The 15,438-nt window shown below is 34.0% G+C and overlaps 1 protein-coding gene across 2 annotated transcripts in view; it reads left to right on the forward strand.

Moving 5' to 3' along the window:
- The window catches only part of LOC149569479 (Peptidase C78, ubiquitin fold modifier-specific peptidase 1/ 2), a 291,457-nt gene that overhangs the window by 49,715 nt on the left and 226,304 nt on the right, over positions 1–15,438 (forward strand). For both annotated transcript variants that reach the window (XM_089822179.1, XM_089822178.1), the window contains one exon: positions 4,122–4,472. In XM_089822179.1, the coding sequence (XP_089678305.1) occupies positions 4,122–4,472 (351 nt within the window). The remainder of the gene's footprint in view (positions 1–4,121; positions 4,473–15,438) is intronic.

The following is a 15,438-nucleotide window of genomic DNA, read 5'->3' on the forward strand; positions in this document are numbered from 1 at the left end:
AAGCCCCTCTTATACCAAACTCTTTGCCTCTCCAAGTGGGTCGACGTGCTTTGAGGGAAAACAAAATTAAGTTAGTCCCTTAATTAATTGCCCAGATTTAAATGCAACATTAAAATTACTTAGCCCATAGTGAAATTGGCCTGTTTAATTGTCAGTTTTGATTAGAAATTGCAAAATAGAAACAAGGTAAGCCTAGGAGATGTCAAAATTTTCATTTCATAATGTTTTGGCAATTAAAATATCATTAAAATCAAATCTAACAAGCCAAAATCAATTTTCAATTCCAAATTACCAATTTCTTTTAATATTTCTAAAATCCTCTAGGCAAAATTTCAACCCAATTAATGCGACTTTGCAATTTAATCCAATTTCAATTTTGCAATACAATTTCAATTTTTTTTATAACAAAATTAATCATTTTCCTAGCAGTCAAAATTCAAACTCCAAATTCAATTTCACTATAAAAATTTCCCTTTTCACCAAAAAATTCAAGATTTTCCAAAATGACTAAATCTAAAAAATTCGTTTTGAAAATGCTCAAGCTTATACAATTATATGAAATTTTCAAAATCCATCCAAGTCCAAAAATTGCCAATTTTATCTTGCCAGATATCATTTTAACCATCGAAAAAATGTTGTCGTCGAATTCTGCTTGGCCTAAGAATAAAATTACATGTTCGGAAAATCAAGTTTCGCACTGGGTGAAAACAAACCAAATCAAATCTTAGCCCGAAGGCGTCCAAGGTGTAAATTTGTCAATTAAAAAAAATAATTTTCTGGACAACTCCAAATTTTGCTAAGGCAACCGAAAAATTCCCAACACTTGCGAAAGTTGCCAAGGCTTGCCCGAAAAAGGGGGTCCCCAAAAATTTTGTGGCGATTGTGTGAAAACTTCACAACACCTAGGCACCATTCCATGCATTCTTTCCATCATATTCTTGCAATATAGAAATTTCTGGAGGTATGCATTTATGTCATAACAGGCAAACGAACAAATCAAGCTAAAAATAGTGTTTGCATTGACAAAATAACGAGAACAGCTCATAAACAATCCATGCTTAGTACTTGTCAAACTTTTATTAACTTTTCATCTAAAGTTCTTTGTAAAATGAGCAAGCAAGAGCATAGTTGGAACACTCAGTGAATTCTTGCCAGACTTGTGAAGTTATTTGGCTAGTAAGTTACTTGTGTTGAGATTATGCGTGTTGCGCACATTGCATAATATTGTTATATTTTATTATTTTATTTTATCATGTAATGTTGAACCTAGGAGCACCTAGATGGACGTGCAACATGTAGAGATTCCCATGAAATATACTTGATGAGTTGTATTGTAACATTGTGATACTATTTGATGTAATTATTTAATATTGGGGAAAATAATTAAATGTCGAACATTAAATGTGGGGTCAATGGGTTAGGTAGCACATGGTTTATGTAATACCACTTGGTGGTTTTGTGGACTTGCTACTATATAAGCAACCACTAGGGTAGTTGTTGTATGAGAAGGGCAAAAGGCAAAAAAGAAAAAGTCAAGCAAGACAAGGCTTGACAGGTTAGCCAAAGGGAGCATTTGTGAAGGTTGGAAGCATGTCATGGGATGTGTGGATTTATGCTTGTTCACATGGATTGCTTGGTTGTGGCTATGGCTTTGAAGGGTTCCATAGTTGTATTGCAATGGTACTTTGCTGAATAATACATGGTGATGGATGCTTTTGGAGGTTGAGTTTTTTTCCCTCAATGAGAGTTTCCTAGGGTGTACCTTGTGTCACATTTTTGTGGGTATGTTGTCTATTTTCTTGCATGTGAATTGTAATTACATATTTATTTCAGATCTATTATGGGTTGTGGAAAGGGTTATATTTTTGCGTGCAAGTTTTCTTAAACTTGCTTAGGACTTGTAGGTCAAGTTTTGCAAGAATAACGGGCAAGTTTCTTGGCAAAACTTAGTGAGTTTCTGACTTGGATTTGACTTATAGACAAAAGAGCAGCAAGGCTTTCAAAATGAGAAGTTATTCATTGTTTCTTCATTCTCGTCTTTGACAGGTGCAAATTCAGTAGATATATGTGCTCTCTAAATTCACTTCTGTTTTTTTGAGTAATTATGTATTTTTCTTTTGCTGAATTTTGCCAAATCCCAAGTTGAAGTCCAATTTTTCCAAATCCCAGGTCGAAGTCCAAGTTTTCCTATGATCGGCAAGACTTTATTTTCATCAAAAATATTTAATCTGATTATCATATTAAATTAAATTAAAATATAATATTGGACATCAAGGTTTATGTGGGTAAAAGGATTCCCTTTCCTACAGCAAAGGATACCAGATTGGTCCCTTTCTTGATAAGACTTTCACTTGTTACAGGAAGGGAATCCAGACAGTGAGATATAGCTTAGACATACTAGATATATTAATAATCTAAATCTTATCCGTCTTCAACGATTCACAAATTCCAACCTAATTTAAAGCAAAATGTCTGTTGGGCTCGCTATTTTTCTTTTTGAGTACAAGAATCTGAAATTCGAAGTCTAATGCATTGATCAAGTCTCATGCTATCAACTCAGATACCATAACTCAGAAGGCTAAGACACCTTGTTTGATTGATTTTTATAACTTGATAGATACAAACAATTGCCTATTTACTTAAACTTTTATGATGCCCTTTTAAAGAAGTTTTGGATGCAGATTTGAAGTCAGGACCATGGCTCAAGTGAAGAATAAATTTTCAATTAACTCCATACAAACTGCAACTCATCTGAAGATAAAAAAGTTTATTGTTTGTCAGTTTCCTTCACACATTTGGCAGCGTCCTAGTTAAAGACTTGGAAATTGGTTGTTCAAAATGAAAATACCATTAATCCTGTTAAATCTGAGTGCAGGAGAAAAGAGGAAAAATGAGAGTTGCAGCTGAATCATAATCTAAGATTTTGTTGGTGTATACAGGATGTTTTACCTAGCTATTTCATTACCAAGGCCCTATTCACACTAGTTAAGTTTACTTAGGGCGCACACAAGATATTTATCACATTATGTCCTACGTATGGCCACATAGGTTACTTGGCTGCTACATATGCTATGTCCTTTATCTTCATCACAATTATATTTATGGCTTTATATAAACTCCCGAGCACTATATTCTTTATATGCCAGCTTTGTATCAGCTGTGAGCGCCTTGTGAGAAGGCTTTTGTTACCTTTTCTTGCATTGAGAATTTTGCTTGCTATTGAGTGAACCAAGGAATTTTATTTTCTAGAGTTTTGGTTGAATGATGAAGATTATTTTAGGGAGCTTTCCTGTAGCATTTTTCCAATCAGGCTTCAACCAGGTTGAAATGTCATTGTAAACATGTCTGTAAAGGACACATTTGGACTTTGTAAGCATAGGAGGACATATGGATTTGGCAGTTGTTAAGTATTGATTCAAACTGGACATAAGTTGATGCAGGGTAGTAGAATTTTAAGTGCTTCAACATAACAAAAAATATAGTTTTTGAATTTTCTGATGAGAGAAGGTTCCAAAGTGAAAAGAAGGTATCCATATACTTTATTGATTAACCATATAATTGCAAGGTTGATTTTTTTAAGCTCAAGCCTAAGGTAGTAAGCTCAAGCATCTTTCAGAATGTTTCTTGGCGTCAACTTCTGTCATCAGGATCTAAGCTAGTTGATTATTACATTGGAACGTTGATAGTTCCAGCAAACATGAATCTCATGAAAACATTTTGATTTTATATTTGCATTCTAATACTTAGTACATTTTTCCAATGTGATAATAATTTTTTGTTTTTAAAATATGTATTTGAAGCTTTGTCATATATTTAAATAGGTGTATTCATTTTGTTGATTTTGTTTCATTGTTTTTGCTCATGCTAATGTGCAAGTGTCTCAATCATGTTTCTGATTTGAAATTCCTCATTTTAATTGCCTCGTTTTTGAAACCAGATCTATCTTTTCTTTTTGTATTGTTAGGTGAGATGATGCTTTCCATATAGTAGATATTTGGTTCTGCTTTGTCTATATATTTCTAAAAGAAGACTTTTGATTATATAGTTTTAGAGTTAACATAAAAATACGTTTTAACTTTGTTTACTTTGTTTTTATGTTTCTGTATTAATTAATGGAACAGAAGACTTGCAAGTGTTGCTTCCTCAGGGACTTGAAATCATTGGGGCATTATATGTAAGCAACACAAAGAGTAGAGACAATGCACTAAAGGCTGCAGATAGCTTTTCCGAATTGAAAAACTATCTTCCCTTGGTGCGAAATGAGAGTTCCTTTGTTACTGGTTCAACCACCTTAAACATAGATGATATAGATTATTTTATATGCATAAAGGGAAAGAGCTTACTCCTAGAAAATTTTGAGTCTGTCATACATGAAGACAAACCTGCACAGTACCTGTGGGATGCTGCATGCCTTCTCTGCTGTCAAATGTCACTCAGTTTGCCACTTTACTTCTCATCAAAGAAATCTTCAGGTTTCTATGCTTCTCCCTCTATGTTTTTTGAGCATCTTAAAATTTCAATCATACTGTTATTCTATCTGATGATAACCAGTTGATTTCTATTAATTGTTTACAAATACTTCAATTTTCAATTAGTTATTAATTTTTGTTTTATTTCTTTGTGAGTTGATTCTAGTAAGGCCACACTTGAAATGTAAATATAAGTGGACCAGTTGGTTTTCCATTTTCTGTGTAACAATGTTTATTTCTAGTTATCCATTATTTCAAAATAGAACACCCCTGCCTTCTGTTGTCACGTGTTATAAGATTTCAGGTTTAAGTATGAAATTTGAATCACAATCACATCATAAATTATATAATTGAAAACTGAAGCAAGATAAGATAAATTTATTACTATGAAGTGGGTTGAAGGGATTGCCGAACACAAATCAAAAGGCCTGCCCACAACAGGGACACAAAACAATGCCTGACCAAAAACAGGAACAACAAGAAGCACAAACAAGCAACAGAAGAAAAAGAAAGAGGGTGAGGGAGCCCAGGAGAAGACCCTAAACATCACTACAAAATCAGAACAGCAGAGAAGAACCCCAAGACATAAGGGTGAGTCGAAGAGCTGGCAGTCCGCTTGGAACGCCTCTGAGACCTTCTGGAAGTGGAAGAAAGCCACTGTTGGGAATATTTCCTCTAGGGTCTTACAGATCTGGAATGGCTAGATGGGGGACCAAACTGATGCTTGATACCATATGTAAGAGTGATATAATTTCCATATTGTCGAATGTAGATACTGAGACTATTTTACTCAGGAGTTCATGGATTTTGACTTGCAACCTATATTTGAATGTTATTTATTTAGCAAAATGTACATTATGAGCTGTTTCTCTTGAATATTTGCATCCATACATTTAAAATAAAAATTATTGAGTTATGAGCTGTAAAATTTGATGTACAAAAATTTGTCCATTTGATGCACATAACATATTATTAAGTCCTCTTTTTTCCCAACTCAAAATGCATGTATGGGTGATCTCATCATGCAATACCTAAATCTAGTCCTTGAATAACTAGCACCTTTATGCTAGAGCTTGTAGTTAGGGATTATCAATTTCCATGTGTTTTCATTTAATATTCAATGGTCAACCAAATCCCTCACTTGAAAGTAAGAGGTATTAAACCCTTTGTGTTCTTGAAGATTAGTTCAAAATAGGAATGATGACGATGAATGTCAAGAGGGGGTTCCCTTTCCTTCAGTATATGTTTTTAACATCATCTCAGCCATTAACATGTTTAAATGAGTGCATGTGATGCCCATTGAAAATCGTCAACATAATCTGGCGAAGGCAATGCTGACCTAGGGGGGGTGTTTGTAGTTCTTTTCATAGTGTTTCTGAGACAATTTGCTAATCCTTATTAAATACTATGAGTTTTGATGAAGGGACCTTATGTGCCTTAGTGTGGCCCCATGTAAGCCCTATAATTCTTATTGAATTTTTCTATCATCCCATCCTTATTAATAATAATTTATGACTGTAATATTAATTCTCTTTCGTGTTTATTGTGGTTCTAATAGCAGTATTTTAAAGCTCGGAAAGCATAAATTCATGTGGAGAAACAGGCCACATATGTGATATGTATTTCAGCTCATTTTCCCAATTCAATTGCTTGCTCAGATTGGCTTGGAATCGCTTGTGAACCACCGCTATTGCAGAATATCGGCCGATGCAATTTTACCTGCTTGCAGAATGTTTCCTCCTTCTTGCACTAGAAAGTTATTATATTTTATAATTTTAAACTTCTAGATTCAATTGTGTTTATCGTTTTTGAAAAAAGATACAACACAATCGAATCTAGAAGCTTAAAGTTATAAATTGATGGATTGTGGAAAAATTATGAGTTTAAGTTATTACATGTTTTTTGCAACAGGGCCCATTTCTTGATACCATCAAGAGATCACTCATTGATATGTGAGGCATTAATAATTAATTCTAGCTTACTTCTGTTATATATTTATTGAAAGCTCTCTCAAAATATACTTATTGATGATATTTGTTAGGACCTGCAGTCTTAATTATTAGTTCCTGTCCATGGCAGGAATACTGATGCATTCATGTCAACGCTAATATCACATTAACACTAACCAATCAAATCAAAGAATTTAAAAGATTATACGAAATCTCAAATGTTTATATCTTTTTCTAATTTTTCATTATTTTATAAATCATATTTTTCATTCATTCTATTGGTCCATACTATTTTTGGTGGGGGAGAAAATTAATTTTCTTCAACAAAAATACAAATATTTTCTAACAACTTCATCATGCATTAATTACAACTTTATCTTTTCCACATTTATGACAAGTTGATAAGATTTTTTTTTCAATCATTTTATCTTCCACCTCACACAATATGTCTAATCAATATTAATTCTTTCAATATGTTATATCTTTGTATTTCTAATTTTTTTAAAACTTTGATTTTTTAATAAAAGTAATTAAATTATTACTATTATTTTACTTTTATAAAAATAAATTAAACAATATTATTTTCTAATTATATTTTATAATAGTGTTTGTAATATGTATAATTGATGAGTGTTACAATTTATAAATTATATCATTTATTATTATTAATATTTTTTATTCAAACAATTTATTATTTAGTTTAAATATATTTAAAACTTAAATATATATTTTAATATTAAATTAATAATTATATTTTACATCAAAAAAACATACTAAAGAAAATAACCACAAAAAAGAAATAATTCAATTCTAAAAGATATATAAATTATTATTAAGTTTTTATAAACTATGTATTAAAATTAAATAGTTATATTCTATTTCTTATTTATTACATCATATTTATTCATCAACATCAAATTTATATGTATTACATCTATTTATTATTTACAAATGTACATATTAAATTATATAGATATTATTTAATAATTAAAAATTACTTAATTTTATGAAAATTTTGGAAATACAAAACATTAAATAGTGAACCTTCTCTAATTGTGTAAAATTAAACAATTAGTTTTACTTATAAAATATTTTTATATTTCAATACATTTCATTTTTTCTTATACAAATGTGAGTTTTAATATAAAAATTGAATTCTTAGTTTCATTAATTAAAATATAATATATTTTAATTTTTTATTATAACCATGATTTTATTTTGACTATTTGTTTTATTAAGAAAAATAATTATATTTAATTCTCTCTCTCTCACACACACACAACTTATGTTGGTATCACTCTATCTTACTATTTTATCTCTCTTCCTCTTCCTCCTCTATATTATCTATCCTTTTTTTCCTCTGCATATATGTTTATACTGTTATTGTTCTATACTGCTATTTATCTCTATCTAATGATTAAAAATAGTGTGACTTCTATTTGATAATCAAGATAAGAATAATACATAGTTGAGGGAGTTTTTCCAACTACTTATGGTTCTCTAGTAGCATGCATAACATGCTTAAACATATAATGTGATACTCCGAATGCTTCATCACTTCTTCAAGTTCTATAATTCAAATATTGGTATGAATATCTTTCCTCGTTGCACATATTTTAAGTTGTCAATGTAGAAACTGCAAATTTGTCTAAAGCATATGTATTGATCGTAGTATGATATCGAGTACTTAGTGCCATATTGGGGACTTTGGCCTCTTATTCTTCGGCTTAAATGCCCAAAGATATAATAATATAACACGAGGACTTAACAACAAAATATGAGCCATCCTATCAGATCACAAGTGCATTTCTAGGACGAGAATTTAACAACAAAATATGAGCCATCCTATCAAATCACAAGTGCACTTTAAGGCAAAAATTAATGCATTCACGATGTTAATTTAGAACTATTTAACCTTTTTCTCACTCATTTACACCTCTACAACCATTATGCATTAGGCAGGAACTATGATGCATTGCGTCTCTTGTTTACTTTTGTATTGTCTTATTAATAAAAGCATTGAATGCTTATGCCCTTAGTTATCAGGGTTCACCACTTTGCCCTCCGGACCACATATTGGTTCGAACCAGTACTTAGTTCTAATCAGTACTTGGTTTGGGTCCCATTCGCCATAAATTTGGCTAGGGTTCCATTTTTTGGGCCCATGGTTCGAACCTGAGCGAATATCCCCAAGCAAAAAATAGACCTGAGCGAGTTTTCCTTAAACAGGTTGAATTTCATGCGAACCCCATTGAATTTTGCTCTGTGGACAGTGTTTAAGTGGTTTTTTTGAACTTATTTTATAATTTTTTTTAGTTCCACAACCCTATCTAGTGAATGTAAATGGCTTATGTTGGCTTCTAGCACTCATTTGTGGTGTACAAATAGGTTGTTTGGTCTTGAGCAAGAGCAAAAGGTGTTTAAATGATATGATTTTATTATACTACGTGATTCTAATTGTAACCTATGCTTCTAGGCTTCATATATATATATATATATATATAATTTTACATGTTTTTGTACAAACGAACCCAAAACCCTTTCCAAAATTTGGCGTACCGATGAATTGGTTCTTCGAACTTGTATTTCGAATTGAACTCGAAATGGTAACTAAGCTTATGCTTTGTAATTCTCTTTTGCTAAAGTATATTTATTCCACATGCATGGGAAGTGGCAGCGCTCTTGGGTAGTTATATAACATAAATGGAGGGTTGAGATAGAAGGAAAGACAACAATGAATTAATTACATTGATCTTTGCTGAAAGGGGGTTGCTCCTTTGAAGAGGCCAACCAATAAAATGTGATATGACTTTGTCATTTCAATACAAAATTGTTCTTTTGTTTTGTTTGTAGCATTTATTTTTTGTATCTCGGGTATTTGGATGTTTTTATATAGGAAGATAAATATCATATGGTATCAGAGCTCTTCCAAAGGCCATTTTTGCTTGGAGTTGCCATTATTTAACACTCCCTACAACTGCCTACTATATACTCTCACCTTACCTTCATGGACTTGGGTGATCAAAATTTGATAAGTTTTACCCTAAACCAACCATTTTTAAAACTAACGTTGAAGTACATAGGGACACTAGGACGTCGAGATGAGTTTCTAAGATGGGGGATAATGGGCCTCAATTTCGAGATGACAGGGAGACATCCGGGGGATAGTGGCAAGGGGATGACGAGGCAGGTAGGGGTGCTGCATACTATACATTTAGAACTTGAAATACTAGTTATGAAATAATGTTTCAGTATAACATACCAAATTAAAATACTTGAACATAACAAAATTGCAACATGAGCTAGAACTATTGAACATTCAACATAGCAACATAGCACATACCTAATAGTAACATTAAAAAACCAACGTGGTTGCGGAATAGCGGAGGTGGGGGTACTTGGGTACTCCAAGTTCCCGGTGCAGGAACATCTCGAGGACAGGGACTTTGAGGTTTAGGAGGGGGTGCGAGTCCCCAATTTTCATTGTTTTTTATCCATTGTTTTAAAAAATTCTTATGTGATAAATTGTTTTGTTTTAATAATTTGAACTCATTTGAGATGTTTTGGTCTAGGTGATTATTACTTTTACATGATATTGTGGAGAGGGGTTTTGTCCTAATGCACAAGCCACTTGACAATCTTGTAGACAAATTTGATCATCCACATAATTTTTGGGTATAAATCAAGACAGGTTGCTAGTTTTGAAAATGTGGCCTCAAGAAACCACTACCCATTTTTTTGCTTTTGGGGATCGCAAGTTAGGAAGTTACACCATACTTGATCCTTGTAGTTTGGTATATTTGTGGACCCAAAGACCATATAGTTTTGTAGAAAACCTCCTTTTATCCATGTGATTCCCACCATGGCTTTTGGAATTGGAGATCTCTGCCATTGGTGACGTTTGTTTGCCACTTCACCAAACTATGGACTTTAGTCTTTCTACACATTAGATTTGAATAAAAGAAAAAGGCACAGAGTGATCAAGAGCTCTACTTCTATAGAACGTTAGATTTGCATAGGAAGAAATGGTATTATACTTAGCAAGGCTAGTTTTTCTGACCACATTAGATCTACATGGCCAACAAGAGCACAATTTGCACAAAAGATAATTTTCAAACCAGATGTTATATGAAAAATCTCATTGCAAATCAGGGCCACGAGTATCTTAAGTTGCAAAAATGAAAAATTCCCAAGATAAAGAAAGTTTGCAATGATTTTTTGTGTCAATTGTATGCTTGCCTTGTTTTAGTGGTCTTGTGGAAACGATCATTAAGATATAATTGTAGTGAGCATTTTCTAAAACTCTTGAGAAGCCTTCTCATGGAAGTGACCACCTGCTCCAATACCCACAACATTGAATAGGATATTGCAGAGCTAGAGGTAGCAGTTGATTATCTGATAGAAAATAACCATGTTATGAATTCTCAATAAGAAACATTCATCAACAGACTAGGGCATGCCACCTCTTTTCGAGATAGTTTTTCAGCTGCCTATATGCAACAAGACTCAAATTGATTTTTTTTGGATTTGATGCCATCAACCTTACCAATTGGATTTAGAATTCTGGTATTCACAATCTACTACGCTAAACATATCCCTATTGCATCCATTGGAAAAGAACCTATCCAATGTTATATTTGGTATTAGAAATCCTATGATGGACCAAATTGGAATGGATTTGTTAAACAATTGTTGGCTTGGTTTGGTCCTAGTGCTTATGAGGATTTTATTAGAGCCTTCACCAAACAAATTAGGAACAATTTATGAATATCAAATGAGTATAAAAATTAGCTAATCATATTCAAGGCTTATTTTACACTTTCTTCACAGGTTGCTTCATAAGTGACCTTAAGGATTCAATTTATGTTGAGGTAAAAATGCTTAAACTTGCTAGCACGATGAACACTTTGGGATTGGCCAAATTAGGGTAAGATAAATTCACTCAAAGCAACCTCACAAGTTCTATACCCTTTGAAATTGGTACCAACTATGTAATCTTTTGCCACGACCTTAAAAAATAGGTCCAATTAAATGCCTTATTGAGGCTGCAATTCACTTTTTTCGGAATTATGCTATAGTTTTGGTGAAAAACTTAGCTAGGGCTATAAAAGCTCATTACATTTTTTTTTATCATTTTAGTGTGGAATCCTCAATAGAGGTTAAATAAGGGAAGATGTTAAAGAGGCCTAGGATGGGAACTTTCCAATGAGGAAACTCCTTGAAATCTTTTTGAATGCATTAGTACATTTAATGTTCCTCTCTAAAAAGAGAAAATCTAGTGGAATAAAAGTCCTTTCCAAAGAAATAAGATAAATTTTTTAATGTTCGATAGAAGACTACAAAGGGTCAAAAGGATTGCTGAGAGAAACAAAGAGGGCCAATGCACAACAAGGATACCACATAGTATCTAAATAAAGCAATAAAAGAGACAAAAGAACAAAGACAGAGAGGGGGGAAGGGGGGAAATCCCCCAGAGCCCCGCTTAGGTTTTTGAGTAGCCGCGAAGAGGTTTAACCTAGAAAGGTAAACCATAGGGCTAGATGGAGACCGGAGTTGCCTCTAAGTAGCCTTGGAAGATAAAGTTTACTTTTGGTAAGAGCCTTTCCTGGGCTTTATAGAGCTAAAACAAGGGGTGATGGCGAGATGACACTTGGTATCACGTGTTGAATGAAGTAAATGAAGGAGGTAATGAGCTAACAAGACACGATGTCGTGGGATTCTAGTGCCAGAGTGTGCAATCCTTGAGCCTGACAAATTCTTAAAGGTACAGAGCAAGGCACCTCTGATTTGTGTACCTAAAGAAGATTGGAAGCGATTCCACTTTATTGAAGAGACAGTAGAACCTCCCTTTGGTCTCATAATATAGAGGGCAACAAAAGATAAATGTACCTTCGACTCAACCTTCTCAATACTTGTTATCGAGAATCAAGCCACCCCTAATAAAGTTTGGATCTATCAACCCTTGGTTTTATAGGTATCCCCTAAATAAATTGATGTCAGACCATCAACCCCTTTCCAAGCTTTCAAAGTCCAGAGCTTGCTTTCAAACTTCTCATGCAGGTCGACTCCGTTACTAGTCACTTAGCCACCAGTTTCCAATATACTACAACCTACTCTCTTCTGTTCGGTGTTTGTGGGAAAGAGCGACCATCCAATGGTGAGTCTATCAAGGTAATTCAATCCTCGGAAAGAGTGAGAGGTGTAGGAATTGAATAAAGCCCCATTTTTGAAGATATTTGATTTAAATTTCGGCAGGTTAATCCAAAATTTTGATATGAAATTGTATTATCCCGTTTAAAAGGTGGTGTGATTCATTTATTTCTCATGCCTTCGAAAGTCTAATTGCTAGACTGTCACACTCTTATGAAAATGCTATAATTAATCCGTAGATTAATTCTTAGTCATCTTTCTTGTCTAAAATGCTTTGTGCATGCCACCTCTTTCAATTCCCAAATGGGTTTACTTGCAAATGCAGATTTTTGGAACATGGACCCTCAACCATTATGACAACCAAACTTGACAGAACAAGAATTAGAACGATTTGTCATCATCTCTAGTCTCTTTACATTTGTGTGGGAGCTCAAAACCAGTTATGTTCACCAAGATAGCGATATTTTTGAACTCGAGGTAGAACGAGACAGAGAAGAATTTTTCGAGATACTTAGAAGCCATGAGGAAGATCTTGTTCCTGAAGAATTCGTCGTAGACATGGAAGAATATTTGGGTATGATCGGCATGGACGATGACTAGATAGTTTAGTTTTTGAAATCCAGAATATTCTTTTTTGGGGAATTTTGGTAACTATTCCACGAATCGTTTTGTTTCCATAACAGTTGTTTTGAGAAGATTAACAGTTATTTTTGGTAGAGTTTAGGTGTTTAAAGAACTGTTTTGATGCCAAGGAGGAGCCTTTTGGAGATAGTCTTATAGTACACATGTATAGTCTTTGAACTCATACTTTAATCTATGTGTTTAGGTTTGTCTTCTAGTTGTTGATAAACTTTGGGCCATGGTAATTGTTTATTAAATCTATTTTGTTATTATGAGCTGAATATATGATTTATTTTAAAACAGTGTTTTTGCAATTTGAATTATGTCGAAAAGTGGATACTTCCATAAGATCTTTCATGACAAAATTGTGTTTTTGTAATTTAATCATGTTAGATGAGAGAAGTTCCCTGTTAATCTTAAGTTTGGATGTTATGCATGGGTGATCCTAATTAGACTTTATTAGTTATCTTCAACCATTTAATGTGAAATCAATTTCATGCATCTACTAGCATGGTTAGGGTAGATGTTAATGCCTTTATTGCTTTCTGGTGAAAAGTATATTAGTGTTTTTTTCATTTTGCATCTTTAAGAGGGAGTTGTACCAAAATTCAGAGGAAAGTTAGCAATTGAATAATAACTTCTCCAACTGTTCATAACAATTGTTCTTCTTTTCGGGCATTGTGAGTCTTATGTTGTATTTATTTTTGATGGACAAATCTGTTCGCTAACAATATTGCAAAGCTGATAGGTCCTATGCTCTTTGTCAATATGATAGTTTGTTTCTAAACAAAGATGATGAGGACCCACATTGAAGGACCCAAGAGGGACTTGAAGGGAATGAGACCAATGGTGGGTTAGGTAGGAAGGGTGGACAATAAATTTGTCCTTAAACTCCAGAAACTGCTCTTTGTAGAAAGCAATCTTTGGTCGAAGGCCCCATAAGGGTTGACCTAGATGGTGTGAATAAACTTCGTGTAAATGCCATCTTTGACACACTTGCTTAGCTCCTATCCAGTGGGAAGAAGATGATGGGGATCATAAAAAAAGTACTGGAAGGGGGGAGACGATCCATCTGAATCCCAATAGACCTAAGGAGGGATGAAGTCTCAACAAATCAGCCACAAACCTGATTTAAGGCACTGAAGCGACAATAGACTATAAAGAGTAGTAAGCGAAGAAAGGGTACTTGTGATGCCTCTTGATTGAATTAGCAAAGCCCAAAGCGATGTACGAATCAAGCTGTATTAAATATGGCCTCAAGCTTGAAGGGGTGAGCCCCATACACATTGAGAATAATGTGGTGTGGCATGAATTGCTTGCACCTAACGATGCGCCGAAGGAGCATTTGAACTTGCTCAACAAAAGCCCAATTGGAATCTAGCGAAGGACCCCACACCATCGAACCATAGATAATTGTGGGTTCGTTAAGAGCATCTAGAATGTCATCCTGGACAAGGTGTTCTGAAAGTGGTGTCAAAAACATTATCGCTCAAGGAGAACCAAGGAGCCATACCCCTTATTGATCCATGGCCTAAGGTCGGGTCTCATGTTGAAACAAGGCCCAAAAAAACTTAAGGTAAGTGTATGAGGAAGAGATCTCCACCTCCACACCTGTATAGAAGGAGTGAAGCTGAGAGGCCTTAAGTGCATTGAAGACCATCACTTTGGGCTTCCCCAAATCGTCTATTAGGTGCTTTAGATCTCAAAAGGAAGCAAAGCCATCGAGTTGTCTTTGTAAGTCCTCCAGAGAGGAGGCCAAAATAACTGTGTCATTTGTAAAGAGAAGCTAAAAATCAAGACGGGGTGGAGCAGACAATTATCACTTTCAAGGGTATGGTCTTGAAGAAACTTCTCACGCTCAGCAATGTAAATATCGAACAAAGTAGGTGAAAGAGGATATCCCTGTTTGACCCCAATGGTTCTCTTGATAAAGTCTGAGAACCCAGAGGGGTTCTTGAGACGACCATAACAACCTTGTGTAGTCTCATGACAACACACATGATTTGCCTGTAGTGTTGGCAAATGCATGAAACTGGATTCTAAAGATGATTTAGACTTGCAAAATAACAACACAAATGCATGCAAGATGACTATTTCTAAAGTTTGAACATGATCCAAAGACTGAATGTCATTATAATGGTTTCCAACCTGCAGTGTTGAAGACTGATGTTGTTACATCCCAATTTCTGACCCAATTTAAAATGTTCATATAGCCGTTGAGGTTCACATGAAGTTAGTTGACAGTTAAA

The sequence above is a fragment of the Cupressus sempervirens genome, chromosome 3 (assembly GCF_028749045.1).
Source record: "Cupressus sempervirens isolate cs-2001-9-10 chromosome 3, ASM2874904v1, whole genome shotgun sequence".
NCBI lineage: Eukaryota > Viridiplantae > Streptophyta > Pinopsida > Cupressales > Cupressaceae > Cupressus > Cupressus sempervirens.